The 23,814-nt window shown below is 32.4% G+C and overlaps 2 protein-coding genes across 3 annotated transcripts; one reads left to right on the top strand and one right to left on the bottom strand.

Annotated features, from left to right (window-relative positions):
• Nucleotides 1–1,779: 1,779 nt before the first annotated feature.
• On the top strand, nucleotides 1,780–4,872 carry LOC103492930 (multiple organellar RNA editing factor 8, chloroplastic/mitochondrial-like). Its single transcript, XM_008453501.3, has 4 exons — nucleotides 1,780–2,216; nucleotides 2,804–2,901; nucleotides 2,997–3,062; nucleotides 3,746–4,872. Exons 1-4 carry the CDS (start codon nucleotides 1,825–1,827, stop codon nucleotides 4,606–4,608), a joined length of 1,419 nt encoding a protein of 472 aa, XP_008451723.2. The 5' UTR covers nucleotides 1,780–1,824; the 3' UTR covers nucleotides 4,609–4,872.
• A 477-nt stretch (nucleotides 4,873–5,349) lies between these two features.
• Nucleotides 5,350–10,082, bottom strand: LOC103492929 (uncharacterized). Of its 2 annotated transcripts, none has more exons than XM_008453500.3 (7): nucleotides 9,762–10,082; nucleotides 8,428–8,666; nucleotides 8,285–8,337; nucleotides 7,935–7,972; nucleotides 6,471–6,918; nucleotides 5,811–6,134; nucleotides 5,350–5,606 (listed from the first exon to the last, which is right to left on the bottom strand). In XM_008453500.3, the coding sequence occupies exons 1-6, from the start codon at nucleotides 9,797–9,799 to the stop codon at nucleotides 5,886–5,888; spliced, it is 1,065 nt and encodes a 354-aa protein (XP_008451722.2). In that variant the 5' UTR covers nucleotides 9,800–10,082; the 3' UTR covers nucleotides 5,350–5,606; nucleotides 5,811–5,885. The 2 variants fall into 2 exon arrangements, with proteins under 2 accessions (XP_008451722.2, XP_008451721.2); XM_008453499.3 differs by having other exon boundaries at nucleotides 8,428–8,840; nucleotides 9,762–10,075.
• Between the last annotated feature and the right edge of the window lie 13,732 nt (nucleotides 10,083–23,814).

The following is a 23,814-nucleotide window of genomic DNA, read 5'->3' as shown; positions in this document are numbered from 1 at the left end:
AGAATTTTGGAAATAAATTGTTTTTGAATCAAGTTTGGGAATTCCCCAATTAAGAAAATCATTTTCTATTTTTGCAATAGGAATTAATTTATTTGTCGCATCACTTTCACTATAAGATATTTTGAAAAAGATTTAGACTTTCTTCTAGGAAATTAGACATTTGAAAATTTTAAATTTTCATACTTTAAAATTTATTTTTCAAAATTTTATTAAATCTAGAAATAAAATTTCTTGGATCAAGAATTTATACCTGTATGTACTAAGATGAATTATTGCTGATCAACGGTCTCACCGCACTTCCTTGTGTCTTACTGTCGGGACCACAAACTTAGACACGAACGTACAAGCGGACGTAGAATTTGGATCTTCGAAATTGAATCTCTTGAATTCAACAAAATTTGAAGAATAAGATTTATTGATGAGAATTAAAATTATCAAACTCTTCTCCTCTGAAAATGAAATTTGAAAACGAATTGAAAAGAAATTAAACTTTTATCGAAGGCTTTGATACCAAAATAAAGTAAAAAATTATAAAATTATTTAATAATTTTAAAATGATAGTGAAAAAGTTAAAATGGTTCAAAACTCACAATAAAATCGTTTAAAATTTAGGATATTTATAAAATATTGTGCAACAAAAATCAAATTTACATATTTTTCCAAATCTGATTGGAAAATAGAATTCTGCAAGGAAAAACACTAATTTTGTATCTTCTTATAGATGATTTTCCATTTTGTAATCTTTTTTTTTAGAATTTCCGTAATATATAGGAATAAGTAACGAGATCTTTATTTATTTATTTATATATATAAAAGGAAAGCTTGCAAAAATAGCAAAAGAATTTATGATAATAAGGTTGATGCCACTGCATTTTCTAAATTACAAAAGTATAAATTTAAAAACGAATAACTCTCTAATAGTCTTTCATTAATCCTCTAACAGTCGTTTGATATCATTAATTACTTGTCATATTTGTCATATTCGTAATATACTAAAAATAAATGCTATGTGTTGTTTTTTTTCTAAGTTTTTTTGTCTAATGCAATTTTGCTATATATAAAACTAAATTATACAAAAATCCTTACACTTTGTGTAAACAAATGTTTTAAACTTAAGAAAACAGTTCAAAAGTATCTTTGTTAGTAAGGGATGGAAACCTAGTATTTTGTTTCAAAAATACACTTGAACTTACAAAAAATTTAAAAATACTATTGTTGTCAGTATATGAACACAAACCGTTAATACTCATTTCAAATATTCTTGAATTTTAAAAGTTAGATTAATACTATCATACTATCATATTTTAAAGATATTTTTGAACTTTTTAATAGTGAAGGGTATATTTTATATATACAAAACTAGGGATAAAAGTGTATTTAAACTATTATTGAAACTTTAAGGTAGTTTTGTTAGAAAGTGCGATGACGAAGGAAATTTTATATAGTTTAGCCTAAAATATCTCATTCATATGGACTAACTGGAACAAAAATATGAGATTAGTAATTAACCTAATTTATTATATAATGAGATAATATATAATTTAATTTTTTTGAATAATGGATTTAATTTCAAAGTTATAAAAATTTAGTTATAAATAGAATGAAAATGTAGGATTTGAATTCCATAATTGGAAAACAATTTTTAGAAACTGCTAAACATATATTATATTGATTGAATGAATTGAAATATAAAATAGAATCTAAATCCCGCAGCCTTTCAAAACAAATAAATAAATAAATAAATAAATTATTATTATATAGCAAAAGCAAACCCTTAAACCCTGCCAAAACCCTTCCTTGTCTTTTTTGTTTCAACCTTCTCCCATGGCGACTCAGCGCTTCTCTTGCTCTCTTCCTAAAACCTTGTCTTTGTTTTCTCGTTCCTTTCTCACTGCCACTGGAGCCACCATCTCCGTCTCTTCTCACTCCTCTTCCTCCCTTCTCCGCCGCCTCCGTCCCCTCGCTGCTATACTCGCCGCTGATTTCCTCTGTCACTCTGCGGCTCCGAGCGTGAGAGTCTTCTCTACCCGTTCCACTTCTTCGTCTATCAAAGATCCCAATCCTAACTCGTCTAGTCGCCCACCCAAGGAGACCATATTGCTTGATGGCTGTGATTTTGAACACTGGCTCGTTGTCATGGAGAAGCCAGATGATCAACTCACGAGGGATGAGATTATCGACACCTATATCAAAACGCTTGCCATGGTTGTCGGAAGGTGAATTATCATTTTCGTAGATAGTATTGAATATCTCTCTCTCTCTCTCTCTCTCTCTCTCTCTCTCTCTCTCTCTCTTTCCTCCCAATGTTGGACTACCCTGAATCTGATGATTGCATTCATTCGCGTCTCTTTTGGTATTCTAGCGATCATAATTTGACATTTAAGCAGAATCATGATTTTTTTGTGTGTCATCTACGGAAAAATTTCCCCAGGTGAATTTTCTTTGTTTGTTTTTCCAATGTTTGAGATATTTCTCACGCGAATAAAATATATTAAAGTATATTTCTTATTTAAACGTAAATGAGCTCTCGGAGTCTGTGAGATAATTGGTGGAACCGTTTGTTTGTAATAACGTCCATATTCAATTCTTTAAGAATTCATTGTCGTTATCGACTGTCTATACCTATGCACTGAATTTTTTACGAGAGGTGGAATTTGAGATTTCTGACATGTACTATTTTCTCTATCTGTTCCTTCTCTAAAGGATAATTATGAAGTTTATCAGTCTTCGACAAATGGTATTTGCAGTCATTCGGGTCTTTGATTTTTACTGTATTTTCCTATTTTATTTCTTATTGTTTAAGTGAGGAAGAAGCTAGGATGAAGATATACTCTGTTTCAACCAGATGCTATTTTGCATTTGGGTGCCTTGTTTCTGAAGAACTTTCTTACAAAATCAAAGGTACACTTTTTTGTCTTTTTTCTTTTTTGTGTTCTGTTTCTTGGATATGTCTTTATTTTGTATTGATTATATCAAGCTGTAACTTTTCCTCTCAGAGCTGCCCAAGGTTCGTTGGGTCTTACCTGATTCATACTTGGACGTCAAGAATAAAGATTACGGAGGTAATTCCTGATCTAAATATGTACGCAAATAATCATTTTATCTCTTTCAGTGTCTAATTTTATTGTTTCTATCACATCCTCACTTTTTACTCCTAAAAAGAGGTCAGTCGTTTTGAAGAAGATTTTATTTCAATTTAAAGCTACTAGAAGTTCAAATTTTCATTATAATCATATGTTTTGTTCATTGTATCTTTTTCTTAGAAAAGAAGTTTGAAATATGCCATTCTAAGATAGTAAGTAGCTTTTCTCTTTACAAAAATGTAGACTATAGAGGGGACAGAATCTTGCTTGAAAAGTTGAAGCTCTTGCATTGTATGATGGTTGAGGATCCTGACTCATTCAGGTCACATTCTTAAGATGATAGAAAGTTAAAAAATTTATCTGAGATTGTAATGCACTCTTGTGCAGACTGTCAATATAGGAGGCATTTCAATGAAAGGTCTACTCTCGAAGCTTATTTTCATTACACCAGACAAACTAAATTATAAAGCCCGTATTTCTCGCTAACAATTAAGGGTCAATTTGAAAGCCAGTATCTTTTTGTTGTAGTGTCTCTCTTGCTTGCTGGAGAATTCATTAAATAGTGTTGTGCTGGTGCACTTAAGGCTACAACTATATTTTGCCTTATTTGGAGTTGTACAGAACTGTTATCTGACTTTCTATTTATTCTTTCCCTTTGGTAGGGGAGCCTTTTATAAACGGACAAGCTGTTCCGTATGACCCAAAGTACCACGAAGAATGGATTAGAAACAATGCTAAAATTAGGCGCCCTGATGTTAATGGTAGGCGCAATTTCGATAGGTCAAGAAACTTTGAGAGGAGGAGGGAAAACATGCAGAATAGAGAATTTCCAAATAATGTTTCGGCGAGTCAACCTACTGGACCAAAATTGAGTCCACCAGCTCCAAGTAGTATGCCTCCCAACAACTTTAGTCCTGGCATGCCCCCTCACAACCATGCTGGAATGCCCCAAGGCAACTATCCGGGAGGATATCCGAACAATTTTAATAGATCACTGCCGCCGCCGCCACCACCGCACAACTTTAACGGACCACCGCCTCCACCACCTCACAACTTTAATGGCCCACCGCCACCGCCACTGAACAACTTTAACGGACCACCGCCTCCACCACCTCACAACTTTAACGGCCCACCACCACCGCCACCGAACAACTTTAACGGACCACCACCACCGCCACCGAACAACTTTAACGGACCACCGCCTCCGCCACCGAACAACTTTAACGAACCACCAGCACTGAACAACTTTAACAGACCACCGCCTCCACCACCGAACAACTTTAACGGATCACCACCAGCACTGAATAATATCAATGGACCACCAACGCAAAACAACTTCAACGGACCACCGCCACCATCAAACCCTGGGGGAGCACCACCACACTACTCTGCGGGGCCGCCAAACAACTATTGGAGTGCACCACAGCCAAACTTCAGCAGGCCGCCTGCACAGAACAACTATGGAGGGATGCAACCTAACGCTGGTGGATGGTCTAATTATGTGCATAACAATCGACTAGAATAGTCGCCAACTGGTCTGGGAAGTCTCAAACTTGCATAATTCATTAATTTTTTGGATATAGTTGCTGCTTGGTTCAAACCTCAAATTCTACTTGTCGCTGGCCGCCGAGTATTCGTTCTTGTGCTACAAACGGTCGAGTTTAGTTTTGCTTTTTTGAGTAGGCATATGCTTAAAACCTGTTGGGTATTCTAAATGCAAGTATAGTTTAAAATATTCATGTGATGATGTAATTAATTCATAATGTCTCTTTTACGGTTGATATTTTAATGATGTGTCTATTTTTTTGTTTTTTAAAAATGCACTTCACGTTTTACTGTTGATTTTTTGAAAAGAAAAATCGGGAAAAATACATTTGGAGATTTTCTTTTTGGTTAAAATGGGGATTGCGATTGTTGTTAATAATTAAATTTGAAGTGTAAGAAAATAATAGAAACTTCAAATTTTGGTATTTTGTTAATCAGATTATCATTAGAATTAGTAGTCTATTTGACTGATGTAATTCATTTGGAGCTTTGTAATAGGGAGAATGGTAGTTGGCTTTTTACCTTGAAGCAAAGTTAATATTTTGGGCACTGTTCTAACTTCTAAATCTTAGGGAAGCAAGAGAAAGATTCTCAGTGGGGATGCTGAAAGATGCAAACTTATAATTTATGCTAAAGCTATATTCTTTTGCACAATGATTTGATTGAACCACTATTCTCTTGATTGAGGGTTGATGCCTTAAATACTAAAAAAAAAACCTCATGTCAAATGCTTTCCATTGTTAACTTTTCTTTTCTATAATTCAATTGCAAAAGTTGAGGGGAAAAAGGGCAAAGTCAATTTTTCTTTCTGCTGCCATGGACATTGAGCTTTTGCTAATACAGATTGTAAAAGTTTTCGTCAGTTGTTGTCACTGCCTTTTCTTCAAGTATTTCAACACTCCTGAGTTTTAACCTTTTTACTTGTGTAGAATCGAACGATCTTCGTATAACTCTAATGGATCTAAATGTTCCAAGAATCTGCAGACAAGTAAAAGATACATACATAAGCATCGTTGTGTGTGCGTTATGCAGTAGAAGAATTACTATCATGTTGAACAAAATGCAAAACCCTTTTTAACTCCCAATGGAATTTCGACATTGAGAGTAAGAGAAGTCTTTCGCACCTTTTAAGAAATATCAATAACATATAAATACATAAGTTATTGATAAAATGAAAATCACCTGGAATGGGAGGAAAAGGCGCCTTCAGACACCAGATAGTTGCTCTTCTTGCAAGCAGTAAAGAACAGTTGAAGGTTATCTTTCCGCAACCCCGGTGCACTGGAATGCCAAAGTAGAGGCTGCTATAAGAACTTTGCAGGCTGTAGATTCAGCTTTTCTATTCTTAGCAACTTGAATTTGATCTGCCAGTGATGCTTCTTTTCTCATTTGACCTTTCTTTATAAGATCCAGATCCAGTGTTTCCCAGGATGTGTTTTGCGGTGCCACTGATGCTATACTTCCTTGAGTAGTGACTGCACCATTTATGGAAATCTTTTTGCGAATCTATATTCAAAGACAAGCGAAAGAGGATAACATGAACATAAGAAGACATAAAAGCATGATAAGATCCTTGATATCATAAAGCTGCATTTGTATTGATAGTTCATTTTACATTTCAGAGCACTGGCAAATTAAAAAGAAGAAAGCTGACCGAAAGATTTACATTTCCAAGTTGTTATCATAGGTGGACTTTCATTATAGATCAGTTCATGGCATGCTTGCTAGCATTTTGATTCATCTAGTGGAAATGAGGAATCACAAGTTTTACATTTCTACTCAAGGAACAACAATTTCGATCAAACTATTTGAGTAAATCAACAGAACCTCCCTGATGTTTACCTTTTTCAATCTCTGCTTAAGCTTTGATCTTTCAATGGTAGTCGATTTCTTCATCTTTCTCAAGTTGTCATCTTCTTCTTTTCCCTTTCTTTTCCCCGCATCTCTTCTTCTGGAACACATTTTCAACTTCTTTGTTTTGGCATTGTCATCCCCTTTTTCTTTCTTACGAACCCTCCTTTGGACTTCTCTCATTTTTGCATTCTCTGCTCTCATCGCTTTTAATTTTTCCTTCTCTGCAACCCGTTGAAGCTCTTGGTGAAGTGTTTCTTGTTTTATCTTGTCGTAGCTGTCCCAGTCGAGTTCTTGTTCTTCCTTCCCTCCTTTCTTTGCAGCAACAGCAATGCTTTCCATCCACGATAGAAAGAATGTCTCATTTAATCTCTTCTTCAATAGTCTCTTTCCCCAAACACGTCTGAGTGAAGAGCTAATTTTAACCTTGACCTGATCACTGCAAATAGAATAATGGATGATTCAACTGCCTAGCACGTCAATACCTTATGAAAAGATGAGATTTGCCTCATCAAGCCGAACAGTTCCACTTGAAGATGAAGAAACTCTCTTAAACTAATAAATTTTCGTCAACAAGAACTTGCTTCCAGGATTCAAGAACAAAATAAAGTTTTGGTGAATATTCAAACACAGAGAGATTTTTAATTTTTTATTGGCACAGGGTAAAGTGCAAAATGTTTAGATTTTGGAACCAATAACATCAATTATAGGACTACAAGAGTCGAGCATTCTTTTCCCACAGCTTTATTGAACTATAGGCCAGGATGGTTACAACTTAATCAAAGATAAGACATTTATGATTTCAGGGGAGATCCTAAAACGGGATTTCCCCCCTCTTCTGTATTATAAGAGATCTTGAGTGTAGATTGTAGGTTTACAATTTAGACTTACATTAGACTTCTTATTAATTCTATAGAAAGAAGTTAGCGGTTTTATTAAAATGAAAATGCTGCAAGAAACTTTTGCTTTTAATATAAATATTTAACAAAGTCTAAAATCATGTGGTTTTAGTTCTTCTGTTATGCATAAGGAAAGCCAGCAATCTTCCACGTACAAGCACCTACTATGTGACCAATTTATGTTGTTTATCTAAACTTCCAAACCTTATGTTCGAATCCTTGAACTTTTTTTTTGCATTTATTTTCTACTAATCATTTAATGCCCAGGCAGTAGTTTCCCTCGTGATTCCATCCACTTTTTCCTCTAGAGTTCACCTTCGGTTCAAACTTCTAACATACTAAAACAACAAATCAACCACCTCATATATATCCTCATAATTTGTTGTCCAGCTACTCTACCCTCCTAGTACCCATTTCCATCATTACTCTGAAAACATGATCATAACATGTAAATACAACCGACTATATGGCATCTTCCAAATTTATGGTTAAACAAAGCATTTTTCAAATTCATTTCAGAATTAAGAAATATAAGTGTGAAAGAATAAGATGAAACCTGTGAGTGCGGGGATATTCGGACATCTTCCTTCTCACCTGCAATATTCAAGGAAAAATGAAAAAGTTGAGAACTTTAGATTAGGGAATCTGATTGGTGAGTTGATCTAAAAGTCAAACTATCCACACTGAACGTGCAAAACATGCCTTCCTTTTCCATCATCTTTCAATGCTTATTTTCCTTTTAAAGTGATATTAGAGGGAAACGACTAGCAGTGAGAAGAAAGCTATGTATGGCAACAAGTAGTAGGATGTTTGGAGTGAGACAGGAATCGACAATGTGCAGAAAGCCTAAATTCAGTTCAACAGCATCAAGAAAGTACAGATAAACATAAGTTGGCAGAACCTCACCTCAGGGTCTCTCAAGGCTTCAATTGTTCTCTGCTTGATTCGTTTACGAGTTTCTGCAGATAATTATAGGTTAAAATCCCAAATGCCACCGAGTGTAACCTTAGCCTTAAAATTCACCACTCCTTCCTACTAAATGTTCTTACCCAGGTTGTGTTTCTTGCCCTTGTTCCATGGCACTCGCCCTTTATTTGCAAGTCCTATCTTTTTTCGTCTTTGCCATTCGTTGTCATTTTCAGTCTCAAGATTTTCTGGGGAATCATCTTTGTTGCTCAAAACCTGCTTCTCAATAGAACATGAGGAACATTTAGACTTGTAGCACTCACCAAAGTGGGAATTTCTACCCTCATCAACCATAAACAGGAAGGCTTGTGAAGAACTCGTTCTGTTGAAGACATTGAAAGGAGAAAATAGTGAATCACTCCTTATTATAGACATCTGATGATTAATTGGCGTAGCATTAGATGGAAAATTGATATTGGCTACTGGGTAATAAGAAATCTTCCAGAGGGCAGGATTCGGGGCAAGCTTAACTGTAAATGTTGTACCTAATAATCTCCTGTAATACATTCAGAAATGCAATGAAATAAATGTCTTGCAACGAAGAGTAGAAACATCTTATGTTTTCTCTTTTGACCCTTTGCTTCTATCTGACTAGTAAATATTAATGCTATAAAATAATCGATGAAAAACAATGTACAAAAAGGGTTTCATTATTGCTCCAATCTTTTGGTTATTGCTTAGATGTACATGCCATCACTGATGAGTGTCAAAACAATAGTGTGAAAAGTTATCTGTTTCAACTCCAAAATGAGGAACATAATCCAACCGATATTGGTGGCTGCATTCCAAAATGAAATGACTAACTTCCTTCATTGTATCCAACCAAAACAATGCCTAAAGCCTAGCTCAAATTCATGTTTTCTATTAATCCGACCCGCCAGAAAAACGAACATTTGCTGTATTCACATATTTCCCGTGAATATAAGCCAAAAACAAAACAAAATCTTAACATGGGCATAGCTAAGCGGTTAAAACATCTACTTCTTCTATCGTGATTGGAGTTCACACCCTACCCTTTCGGCCCTACCCTCGCATTTGTTATCCTCCAGAGCGGGAATTATCCATAATGGTTGAAGTACACTAGTAGCAACGAAGAAGATAACAAGGTCTTAAATGCAGGAATGTATATTAATAATTTATATTAATAATTAAGTCCCATTGCCCTTCAACTTCCTTCCCTATCCCTTCACAATACGGACCCCTACTTCTTCTAAAACAGAAAGAACGCAGCTGAAGCCAGAGCATTCATGGCCACTTCCTTGCAAGCTAAAACAGAGATGTTAATGGGAGAAAATTATGATGGGAGCTAGAATCAGATAGGAAAGCAAAGAAAAAAAGAAATTCAAAGTTTCGTCGAACCCATAAGAAGAAAATTTCCGGCGAACTTGAAAATGTAGAAGAATGGAGAGTGAGTTACATGTGAATGTATGGCATCCGAGTAAAGTGGCAATCCATAAGGTGGAGACCGACGAAGAAAACGGCGACGGCGAGCGGCGTCCGAAAGGGGTTTGCAGCAGAAGAAGAATCCGAAGGACCCAACAGCCCAAATGGCCATAAATTCCAAAATCGAACATTTGGGTTTGGTGATTAGTTTTATAAATGATCAAATTGCACTTTGAAACTTAGAACCATTGTGTTGCGCACTATAATTTGTGTAAACCCATTGCATTTTTGTGATTGGATTGGATCGGATCGATCACCCTACTCTCCAACTTCAACTCTCAACATAGATTAGAGCTGTCAAACTGTCAAATTATTTATTAACATCAAGAGGTTGTATTAAAAAAACTTAGGGCCATTTGGTAAAAGGAAAGGAAAAAAATATGCGAGAAAGTATTATGATAATATTTGTTTAAGAGAAATTACGTCCAAGGATTGCAAGAGGTTATGATAATCTTTTGTGGACAGAGGACTATGTGAGAAGGATTATGAATTTTCTTTTTAAATTTATATTCTTGTAATTTTTTTTTAAAATTTGTATTCTAAATTTGATACACAAATATTCATAATTTTAATTTCCATTCGTACAAATGCAAGTGTTTCGTGCTAATAAATTAATAAATATGTTACGTGTGAATAAATTATATTTTTTTATATTGTAAATGCAACGAAAAATTTGATGAAAGTACACGTGGCATACATACGATTGTCATACAATCTATATATTTTAAGATACTTCTATGATGTAATTAATGAATAAATAATAATAATAACAACAGCAACAAAAATTACAACTTAAAAAAAAAACAGAAACTAAATTAGACATTTCAGATAATATATACATAAATTAATGAGGAACTTAATGTAACAAACTATTTACGGCGTGTAACAAAACCCATAGGTTAGTCATTTGCCCTTCCATCTTTCTATTCTTCTTCGCGATTCGTCTTTCTCCTGTTATTTTGTCTTCCTCGACAATTTCGTCTTTCTTCTTTTCTCTTTTTCTTTTCTGCGATTTTTTCCATCATCTTTCTTATTTTTCAATTCTTTATTTATGTCGTTTAATATTTCCGTCGTTTTTCTTCTTTTCCTCTTCGTTTTTTCGTTTCGATTTCTTTCTATCAGACTTTGCTGCAATTTCTTTTCATCGTCTTTCTTCTTTTCTTTTTTTTTTACGCGTTTACATTTGGTAACCAAATCTAAACGACTGTGTATAAGACTGTGTACAACAAAATAGCAAAATTTAAAAGATCGAGAATCTTGAAAAAAAAATCATTTAGATTTGAGAAGCTAAATGTAAACGATCGTTTAAAAAAGTAAATGGTCGTGAAAAAAATAAAAGATCATATATAAAAAATCTTTAAAAAAAATCATTTTGATTGAAGTAGACAAATGTAAATGATCACGTAAAAAAAGTAAACGATCGTGTACCAAAAGAATTAAAAAAAACCGTGTACTAATTTTTTAAAAAAATCATTTGGATTTGGGTCCCTAAATTTAAACGATCGTGTAACAAAATTAAACGATGGAATTGAAAAGATAAATTGTAGTCATATCTAAACGATCGCGTATAAATTATATTCATATCTATATATTGAACCATATCTAAACAATCGCATATAAATCACAAATATATTACGCGCGCGTTATTGACGGCGTGGTTGACAGAACATTTTTTGTATTTTACACGGTAGGTCTCTTGGATTTTTCCGTTTTTGGAATTCTTCTATAGAGTGTAAATATTTTGCCGCTTTTTTATATTTTTGAAAAGACCCCTAAGTTAATCTAATATTTATTTTGTTGAATTAATTAATTATTAGTTGAAGGTAATGAGAAAACATTATTAGGTAAACTAATGTATGGTAATACAAGAAATGGCTCTAAGAAGGGATGAATGGCCATTTCACTCATTACACATAATTTATATCTCAAAATTTATTTTTTATTATTAATAACAATAACAACATCAACAATTTAAAAAGGGTAGAATTGATAAAATATTGACAAAGTATACCAAAATTTAGATATAATAGAATCTAAATTTTTACTATACCTTACAAATATTTTGATTCATTTTACTATCTTTAAAAATGTCACAATAACGATGATAATAATGATATATGTAAGTTTCCAAAAGGCAAAGAAAATACCATTTGCTTTGTTTAATTTTCTTTTTTTTAAAAAAAAAAATTGTTTGTAATAGCTTTTCTGGCAGCCCCGTGTACTTTTTGATTTGTACTTGCACAAAGAAAAAATGAAATAAAAAAATAAATTTAGAGAGAGAAAGGATTATGGGGGATTTGAACGGAGATTGAGAAGAAAGAAAGTGATAAAAGAGGAATTTAGGGGAAGAAAGAGATGGATTTAGAAGGAAAATAGGAGGGATTAAATCCCTATTCCTTATTCCATTCCTTTCCTTTCCTTTCCTTCCCCCAAATAGGCCTTTAAATTAAATGTAAAATAATTGTTAATGAAAATTATTATTACTTTGTTTTATAGATACGTTTGAATTTTAAAAGGTTCTCTTATCATTGAAACATCAATCTTTCAAAATTTTATAATGAAATTTCAAAAGTTGTATTAGTATTCATTTAACTTTTGGAAACAAAGTTAATAATTGCTTTTGTTAATAAGTCATAAAAAAAGTACCTGCGGTTTTCACGAGATTTCCAAAGAAATGTAATTCGTGGAATTTGAACTTTGTATTGATTTCAGTATAATGCAGTGGGTACAATTTCTAATACACTCCCTTGATGCTTTCTCTCGAATAAAAATTAAGACTTAGAACTTCTAACTTATCGGTCTTCAGAAAAGTGTGGATGTAGATGTAAGTTAATTTGGGCTTCCATGAAAGTTTAATCTTCTAAGTCTTTAATCCTTAAGATGGTAATCTCGAGGTCGAGCTTTTAGAAGTTCAAATCTTCAATTCTTCAGAACTTCAATTCTTCGTTCTAAAAAAAAAATCCCACCTTTTGATCGAATCGTTAGTCGATTTTGGTCAGTTCGATTTTTTTCCTTATTGCCTTTAATATAATTCCCTATTGGGCCTAGGCCGACTTTAGGTTCGTTGGGTTTCCTTTGGAAATTACTGATAACTTGTAGAAATACAAGTTATTATAGCCTTTTAGGTAGAATAATGGAATCAAAACACGTAGTAAATGTGTCAAAACGCGTAGCTTCTATTACAATTTCATAACTATTAGGAAATACATCTTACATAAGTCTCCATGCCTATATTCTATTTTCAGTGTTTTAACGCATAATTAATAAGAAAAGTAGAATAGTGAATCATAGAGGAGCACGTGCAAAGCATTATGCGAGAAGAACCCGTCTGGTAAGTTACAATCTAGGCAAGGAACTACATCACCACACAAGGAAGGTTCACTAGAAGACAAGAACTATAGTTGGAGTTGATGTGACTTGACATGCAAACGACGTTGACATGATCAGAAGAATAGAAGTTTCCTGTCGAAAGTTGCCTATAAAAAAACTCCTTCCTTACCAAGTAAAGTGGTCGGCTTCAAGAGGAGTCAGACATCTATATGGATCAACCAAACCCTAGAGAGTGGCAGAAAGGAGTAGCCTTTCCACCATCTGTATAGTCATTATTCTTCTTCTTCGATCAATCTCTATAAGTGAAAGTTTAGAGTCAGAGTAGAGAAGATTTCATTCCTCCTTTTCCCTAACTTGTAAAGTCATTCTCTTTACCTTCCATTTTTGTACTTCTTTGTAATGTATATGTTCACATTGTACAGTGGTCTAAAGCCTATATTCTTTAATACATTGCATGTTTATACCTTTTCAATCCAACATTCCTTTAGTACTCATTTGTCAATGTGTTATCTGTAGTTTAAGTTTGTGATAAGTTCTTGATAAGAAGTTTAGCTTATAAAGCTTATCGCGTTAGTTGAGCTATAATCATCACTTGACCAGTGTATATCGCCAACTACTCGAGAGAGAGAGAAAATAGCAAGGATATGACTAACGCGCACAAGGAGGAGTTTGGAGACAAACTCCACCTTGACAAGATAACTTCCATAACTTGTATCCCAAAAGGAGAACAAATGTGGGTATTTGGCGCCGAGAGGTTGTCACCCTTAAGAGAAGTTCTATAAGTTGTGTAAATGAACCCTTCTAGATAGATCTCGCTTAACCAAGCTTTATCATTTGTCTCAAGAGGTGAGCAAGTGTGGCGTTTAAGGCACTGAGAGGTGTTCACCTTAATCATAAGTTAGTTAACTGATCTCTGTCGCATCAAGGCTACCACATGGCTTAATCGCTAAGTAACGCAGAGATCTTCCTTCACTCTTTCTTAACACAAGTTAGTTCACACATCCACCTCGTCTCCATTCTTATTCTCCTTTACAGAATCTCTAGTGTAGATAGTAGTTTCGCTTTAGATACACTTTTCCCTTATACTGTATAGATACAAATTATATACCGCCTGAATGCAAAGTAAGCTTTAGAACTAAAATTTGATATCAATTCCCTGTGTTCGACCCTGGACTACCTAGGAAACCTATGTTTCACTTATACTTGAGCAAGTAATAGAAAAACTTGTACTCAACGAGGACTTAGTAATCACGCAAGGATGAGAGACATAGAGAGCATCTCACATGCAATGACCATGTCTCACTGCATAAGATTGAATATAGACATACACAACACTACAAGCTGAGTCCGAATAATTCTACCAAGTACATCCCTAATCATCGATCCAAATTCTAAACCTTGACCAACTTGGAGAAAGTCAATTTACATCCTTTGAAAATTGCATGGATTTGGTTTTTCTTTACTTCAATTTCAAGTTTCTTTATTTGTGTAGCACTGTTCATTTTGTTTTATGTTAAAGAAGAAAATATCTTCAGCAAAATTAGAACAATTCTATATATCTATATATTTTCATATTCTTTTCCTCAAATTAGAACAATTGTATATATTACATTCAAACACAATATTAATGTCGTACATTACAAAATTCTTCAATGAAACTTTGACATCTTCGAATGATTGAATCCTTTAGATGCACCTTTAGAATTAAAATAACAAAACATAAAAAATTAGAACATTCAACATTGTAGTCTTAGATGTTCGAATACAAAAATAACAAAACCTAAAAAATAGCAACATGATTATTTAAAACATTCCATATTGTCGACATTTTTTCTCCATCCATGACAACTCGAAATCCTAAAACATTAGAATTTTTCAGTTTAAAAAGACTAACTAAAGGAACTAGAAAATATGAATAAGAAATAAAGTAAAGATGAACACATACCTTCTTCAAAATTTACATTGTCTTCAAATTCTAAATAATAAAGCTCAAGATTGTTTGATTTTGAATTTAGCCAATTTTGAGTGCATACAAGAGCCTTCACCATTCTTGGAGCCAATGAACAATGATTAGAATTAACCATTCGTCCTCCTGTATTAAAAGCAGTCTCAGATGCTACAGTAGATACCAAAATTGCTAGAATATCTCTACTAATGTGTCACGCCTCGCCCCTGAAGTCACTCTATGAGACCAAGTGGAGATGTTACTGCCTAGACATTTTACGCAAATCTCTCTGCGAGATAACATAAGAACACCTAGTAAGCAAAATAAACACAACCCAAACTGAATGCAAAATGAGAACTCAATTAAAAACATAATTACTTCATTGATAATGGATAAAGAAGTACATATAACACTAGTACAAAGTTCCTTCAACTGGAAATATATACAATTTCAAAATACTAGTTAATCTCTTTTCGCCTAGTTTCTACATGCTATGTGAGTTGGCAATGCCCACTACCAAGATGATGCAACAAATGTATGGCACGTTAGACGATCAGGATGGTAAGACAAAAGCTAGATGTTCCTCGCTACCTGGGGGAGATAAATAGAAAAATTCGAAAGATTAGACAAAAATGTCTAGTAAGTGGGGTCTTTTATCAACACTTTTAATAAGTCAAACACTGTCATAACGCATTGCAACTCATTTCGTCAAATCACGTGATGTAAATAGTTATGCGTTTCAATAATGAAACATTGAGTCTATATAAAATCATCTCAATGCGTTAGGCGATCTACACAATCCGGATTCCATTAAAAAACATTTATAAGTCATATAGAAAGCATTTCTTTTCAAATCATTCATAGCAACTCATCTCATAAGTATCAAAGATCATCTCATCACATTATTCCAGTTCATATCAAATCCAATCCATTTATAAATCACTTGCATTTTAGAATTGGAAAGCATAACAAAAATCATGTAACTCAGGGTTTCAATAGAAATACATTTAAGGATTTAATATAGAAATCCTTTTATTTTTTAAAACTATTTTAGGAAGAACCACTCACAATCAATTTGCTTCCTCGCCTAACTCTTTGACCAAGAACTTCCTTGTTGGATTCAAGCTCCTCATAAACCTCTAAAAATATGGAAATTCTCTAAATTCTTTCACAAGGTAAAAAGAAACTTCAACAATGGTCAGACATCACTTATTTATAAGTCTCTCTGGCGAGACTTCCCATGGTAGAATGATTACTTATGTCCGACGATGAAACTCAGCCAATGCTACAATGCTACATGTCACTGTAATTTCTTTATCCTTATTTAAATTTGAGCGGCAAGGTCAAATTAATCGATGGCTTTCTTACACAAGAATGATGTCATTACTTTTAGGTGAAGAAAGCTTACCTCGCCTTCTAGTCGATCGTGTAGCTCCTTCTCATTGTGTAACTAGTTTCATCGCATAATTCACTCTTGCCGCATAAAATATTATCTCATAGTTCAGGACACGATCAGGGTCTCACATAATGTGACTATGAACCACAAATCAATGCTCATTTTGCTTCTACCAATAAAGTAAATTGAAGTTACTATTATCAAGAGAATCCAACAAGTATGCATCAATTTCTAACTCTTTATCAAAAGTCGTGGTTTCAGTAGAATGAAACATACTTGTGTAGCCATACTCCATATCTTGCTTATCTTCCACATCCATATCTAAAATAGTATCCACAACACTAGAACTACTAGCACTAACACCAATACTAGCACTAGAAGTAGTACTACCATGAAGAGAATTCTTGTATTTCTGAAATATACATCTCAAAACATTCTCCACAGTCGTAGTCTTCATTTTAGCAATTTCTGGCCTATAAAGGTCAATCCAACAATATGTTAAACACTTCATTTTATAACGAGATCCAATGCAACGCCTATGCACAAGAGTAAATTATTTTTCTTCTCTTCACTTTGCCAATACTTGTCAAATTTAGCCTTTATATTATTAGCCATAGTAGAAAGCATGCTAACTTCATTACTAGCATTCAATTGTATGCAAATCTGAATTATACATATATCATGAAAAGCTAAGTTTGAAGTTGTAAACATTAAAAATAAGCCAGAAAGTTTTAAAGTGGCATTGTAAACCCTAAACCCTAAACTTTCAAGAACCTAAGCAACATCCTAGCCATACTCCAATCATGCTTAGTAGGTGGCGGCTCATTTCTGTAAGACTCGTCATTATCCTCAAACTTATCAAAAGCTCTTGCAAATTTTATAGTTGCTTCAAGCATCAAATATGTGGAGTTTCATCTAGTTGGAATATTTTTTGTTTATTTTTGTCCTTTTTCTAACATTCGCACTAACCAAATTTGTTTGCTAGTGCATCAGATCACCTAGCGTGATTGCTTGTCGCCGCAATGCCTGGACACGTCTCCTTGCAGAAACATTCTTATCGCGAAGATCTACTTTTTGCCTATTACCGTGCGATAAAAACATAATAAAACAAGGATTGAGTTCTTTTGCATGACGTTGTAGCCACGTACCCGAGACGATGCAGAGCGGCCGACATCCTTAAAAAGGGTTTAATTTAAAAAAAAAAAAAAGGAGTCGCCACCAATCTTTTTTTTACGATGTGATTGGACACTGAAATAAAGTAAATCATTTTAAATAAAATAAAAACTGGTCTACGAAAAAATTAAAGTTGAGTTCAGGAGTCATTTGTGTACGAGGAAGGTGTTAGCACCCCGTAACACCCGTTTTAAAAAACGGTGGCCAAATTTAATATCTTGAATGAAATTCATTTTTTTAAAAGAACTATGTCTTATTTCATTGCTCACTACTCCAATATTTGGAGAAATGATCCCATAAAATAAGTGGGATACACCTATTAATTAGACTATATTGAGGAAAAATTCCTCACGAGGATGAGAAATTATTACAATTTCTCAAATTCTATCATAGGTTAGTCTTCGAATAATTTTTTTTAAAACATTGATTAAATTTATTTTCTCTTGGGATCAAATCTCGGATTCTCAAAGATATTGATCCCTCACCTCAAAAATCTAAAAATAACGGACTCTCACAAATTTTTAGATTTTATCGTAGGATTTTTTTAGCGAAATTGGCGTGAGTTATTATAAAAAAAAAAGTAGATTAGGAAACCTTATGAAATATATATTTAATTTTGAGTTTAAAAGAAATAATTTTGAAGCAACAAAAATTCTAAATGGTTTAAAGAGAAAAGGTTGTAAAATAGATTCCAAAATTACATGTAATTAAGGTTAAAAAACTATTTAAAAAACTTTAAGAAATTTTTAATGATGGTTAAATATAAATAATCCACCATAAATCAAATCAGATATGCCACACAATAAATGAGGCAAATAACGTAAGATATCAATGCATGCATATATGGATTTGAAGTCATAATATAATAATTATTGAGATGATAATAAAAATGAGTTAAAAGAAAATAAAAAAAAAAAACAAATAAGGAAAGATGAGAGAAAAATAAATAAATGAATGAATAATCGAATAAGAAGAAAGAAAGAAAAATAAAAGGAAAAAAAGAAAGAAATCAGAGGGGGTTGCCGCCCCCTAAAAAAAAAATATATAATAATAAACAACAACAACAACAAACTAAAAAAATGTCATATGCTTTAAAGTGAAGGTTAAAACAAGATGCAAATGGCCTAAGTGTAACTTTCAAAACCAAAACCAACCTAAAAAGTGTCCAGGTGACTTTGAAACTTAAGTCCAACTAGAAATGTGTTAAAAAATATCTTAACTCTTAAAGTGGACCTACAAAACAAGTTTCAAATGCGTAAGTGTGATCACAAAACACAAAATCAACTACAATAAATCTAAAAAGTGCCTAAGTAATACTTTTACAAACCATCCAAAAAACTAAAAAATGTCATATACTTTAAAGTGTCATATATGTTTCAAAGCATCCAAAGACCTAAAAATGTCATAGTTTTCCATTAAAACGACAAGCTTAAAGTCCTAAAAGAAATGAAAGTTCAAACAAGATGCAAATGATCTAAGTGTCTAAGTGTCTAAGTGATACTTCTACAAAACATCCGAAAACCTAATTGTGAAATAATATGCATGTTTGGCTACCGTAACTGCAGGATAGTCACAAATTTTTTTAACTCAAGTACCAAAATAAATGTGAAATGTATGTTGATTTTTTATCGTGCTCTATAATAATTTTATTATTCAATTGCATGTTATTGTATAATAATATCCATGAATGTGTTACTATATTCTAAATGTCTCTAATTGATTATTATTGTAGAGACAATAATAAATTAAGATTAGTGTGAGTTATAATTGATAATCATACGATGATTATATATGTAGAGACATAAGTTATAATCATATTTTCCTATTAGAAAATAAGAATTGGACTGACCCCTTTTTGAGATTATTACATGGACATATATCATAAATAATCTCAAATAATTGATTGCTTTGATCCATAGACATGAGATTATCATAGTATCAAACATGATAATTAATCTATTCTAATGCAATCAAACATTATCTTTAATCGGATAATTATAAAGGTTGTACTTGAATACGTTATGAATTATGTATTGAACAATGATTAATCAAGATGAAATTTATCCCTCTTGTTATAGAGAGATATCTTTGGGCCCCTCAATTAAGCGTGACTGTGGAAATGCATGGTTGTACTTTAAATGAATGAATTAATAAGGGTATTAATGTCATTTATTATTACAGTATGCTTATTGATCGAGAAAGCAATTGAATTAAATAATGTGACTTTGTTCATGCCTTATATTCAATTGTAGATATCGTGTGACAAATGGATTACAACAATAATTATATTCGGTTATGTTGGATCACCGACTTAATTTAATATGGGTGACCATAATGTATTGCTAGATACTAATTATATAGGTCATAAAATGAGTTATTGGGCCATTGGCAAATTAAATTAAGAGGAAACCATGGAAATAGCAAAATCTTGGATAGAAAAAAGGAAAATAGCAAATCAAAAAATTATTTTGATTTATGGCAAAACTACCTGTCAGATGAATTTTTTCAATTTTTTTCCCCAAATTTAGTCCTCCACGAAAAGTAATTGCTCACATACAAATACAGAATATTTGTTGAGATCAAAAAATCAAACAAAATATCACATATCACGAATACAATATATTTGTAAACACATTCACTTAAATCTTAACTAAGTCAAAATATATTTTGTTGTTGCAGAAGATTGAACTAACAATCCCTAAAGATATGGCTTTAGTTTCAACATCACTTAATTATTAGGATACAAAATCAAGTAATTAATGAATTGTATATTTCATATTATTTATAAAAAATATATATTAAATAATACATATTACAAATTTTTAATAACAATTTCAATCTACATCATCCCCTAAAATTGTCAATTTGAATTCAAATTCATTAAAATAACTTTAAAGATAAATTCAACTATTTCACATTTTTTATTTTTCAAATTATTTATGAAAAAATATACATAAACAATACATAATATATATTTGATATTCTAACATTATTTTCCATCCTATTTTAACCGTTAATTTTAATTCAAATTTGTAACACTATTTTTAAATCCAAAATTTACACCTTATTTTTAAATCCAAATTTTACACCTTAAAGATCGTTACATTGAATTCCTAAAATTATGCAAAAGATAATGGATAATATCTTAATTTTAGCATTTTTTTATTTGTCAAATTATTTATGAAAAACATACATAAATACATTAATTTTAGATTCTTAATTTGAATTCCTAAAATTATGCCAAAAATAATGGATAATCCCTTAATTTTAGCATTTTTATTTTTCAAATTATTTATGGAAAAACATACATATATATTGATAACATTTGAAGGACCCTCCAACGAACACACACACACGGCACGCACGCACACGCACGCACACACACACGCACACATATGTTGTTATTTAACTCCAAAGATAAATTTAACAATTTAGCATTTTTTATTCTTCAGATTATTCATCAAAAAATAGACATGAATAATACATAATACATGCCAAAAATAATGTTTGATATATATCCCACCCTAATTTTAAACGTTTGGCCACAGTTTTCTCTGGTTTTAATTCAAAATTTTCAAATTATTTTTAAATTAAAATTTTGCACCTTAATTTTAGATTGTTAGTTTGAATCCCTAAAATTGAGCCAAAGATAATATTTGTTATATATCCCATCCTAAAATTACACTTTGGTTTTAATTTAGTTTGAATCCCTAAGACTATGCCAAATATAATATTTGAATTCCTAAAAGTATTTTGTATAATTTATGAAACAATAATTTTATATACATCTGTCATATGCTATGATAAAGCTGAAAATCAAATCTTCGCAATTCAATAATATTTTAGCATATATCTCTTCACTTAATTATTCTCACACATTTTAAATAATGTTGTTAATTTAAAAATATACCGGATAATAATTTAAGATACATCCATCATATGCTATGATAAAGCTGAAAACCAAATCTTTGTAATTTAATAATATTTTAGCATATATATCTCTTCACTTAATTATTTCCACACATTTTAAATAATTTTGCCAATTTAAAAATATACTTGACTACTCAGTAAACATGTTCCCTTTGTAAAGTGTAAAAGACGATGTGTCAGGCGAAATTGAAGATTGGAGATTGAAGTGGAAAGGACAATTGAAGTTGCAAATAAGATTGAAGTGAAACGAACGAAGTTGAAGATTGGAGATGTGCCAAACTAACGAAATGCAAAACGAACGATGGGTTCTCTTTGATGCAAAGGAGATGCAAAACGGACGATGAGAAGGATGAGATGCGAATGAAGTTTGGGTTTTTCAATTTGAAGCGGACGAAGTTAGGGTTTTCAAAGTAAGGGAAGGAAATGCTTGAAGATTCTTTGTTTCCAAATTCCAAATAATGGAAGATCTGAAACGATGGCTTGCACAAATTGAATGAGATATGATAACTTGCAAAGTTTTGAGAATGTGATTTGATGGGTTCTTTTCTGTTTTGGGAGAAAATAGGGAAAGTAGATTATTCAATTGTTGGTGCAAAATTTTATTTAATTAGAGGGTATTTAGGGATTAGTAAACAAATATATTTAGAAATCACATTTGTCACTTAGGTAGGGGTATTTAAGGCATTGTCCAACCAATTTTTATTTAGAATTCTTATGTTTTGCTATTTTGTCAATTTAAAAATAAATTTATCATTTATACAAAGTAAACCTCTAATTTTTCCATTCTTCTTGTCAGCCCTTAAGTTAACATAACGGGTTGCACATGAAAGAACTAGATCAAATTGTCTTTGGGCTGGATAATTAATAAGTCCAAGTGGAGAATTGGAATCTTATTAGGAAATCCTAGAAAACCTATAAATATGACCTTAGGCATTTTATTTGATACACACGCAAAAGGCCATAAATTCGTTCAACACGGAGAGAGAAAAGAGAGAGTCGAAATTCCCACTCTGTGAGGTTTTAGCATACACGAATTCGAGGAATTGAATTTCCAATTTGTGTGTGGATACTATTAGAGAACGCTAGTGATTTCGCAACGTTTTGGTGATACAAATTTGGATGATCGTTCTTATGGAAACAGAGACAATTAAAATTTGGAGAATTACTCACATCGACACAGAGGTATGTTTATTCGTAATTTAATTGTTTATGCATTGTTTGTTTACATTCTAGGGATAGAAAATTTTTTTATGTTAATTATACTTCCTCTAGCCCTAGATCGTTTTCCAACAATGTATGCATGATTGGCTATCGTAACTGTAGGATAGCCACACATAATATTGAGACATGCTTTAACAATATAATTTTTTTTTATTTTAGTTTGGTAAAATACCTAAGTGTTTGAAGGTGTATCATCTTCCTCTCCTAGATCCAACTTTTTTTTAATGTCAGTGCACCTTTGTTCCCATCTTGCAAGTTCATTGGTTAACTTTTCATTTACTTCTTTAAAGTATGTCATCTCATTCTTCTCTTAATGCAATTTTAGGGACAAAAGCACATGTTGGTTTTCCTTCATCGTCGTTAATCTCAATCTTGATTTTTTCATGTTTTTCCACAAACTTGTCCAATCATATGTTTCAACCATACCCTCTCACACCCCTTCCTCTTTTATTTTAGTTTGTGATTGAGATCCTAAAAGAAAAAAAAATAATTTCAGTAACGTATAAGAAATAAAGTTACATATCATATTAATTACATGATGCTCTTGTGCCATCTTGATGAGTGGATACTGGTGGAGTGTTTGCTTGTTCAACTTTAGTCCATGCCAATTGTGCTTGATTTGGATGTACCATTACGCTGCAAAATCAAATATTAGTGGTTGGACTTTAAAATAACATGTCATAAGTAAATTTATTAAATATATAATATATACCATTTATTCAATACCATCTGAATCCATTTCATCGGCATCTTCTGGAAATTCCTCATAAAAACCATCTCCGTCATCAAATTTTTTTCCCTTGCTATCGTTGATCCTTGCAAATCAATTAAAAGATCTAAAATATCTTTATCCTTGTCGCCAACATTATACTCTTTACTTAATCTACCACCTTTTAATGAAGTAGTACCCCGTTTAACTCGAGCTAAGTTCATTTCTCTTCCATGATATTCATTTATTATATAAAGAAGGAATTCCATAGGAAAATAAATGGCACTCTACTCCATCCAATTTTTGTATCACTGAATTTTGAC

The sequence above is a fragment of the Cucumis melo genome, chromosome 7 (genome assembly GCF_025177605.1).
Source record: "Cucumis melo cultivar AY chromosome 7, USDA_Cmelo_AY_1.0, whole genome shotgun sequence".
Classification (NCBI taxonomy): Eukaryota; Viridiplantae; Streptophyta; class Magnoliopsida; order Cucurbitales; family Cucurbitaceae; genus Cucumis; species Cucumis melo.
The sequence above is the reverse complement of the archived record's forward strand: the minus strand, read 5'-3'. Positions and strand labels throughout refer to the sequence as shown.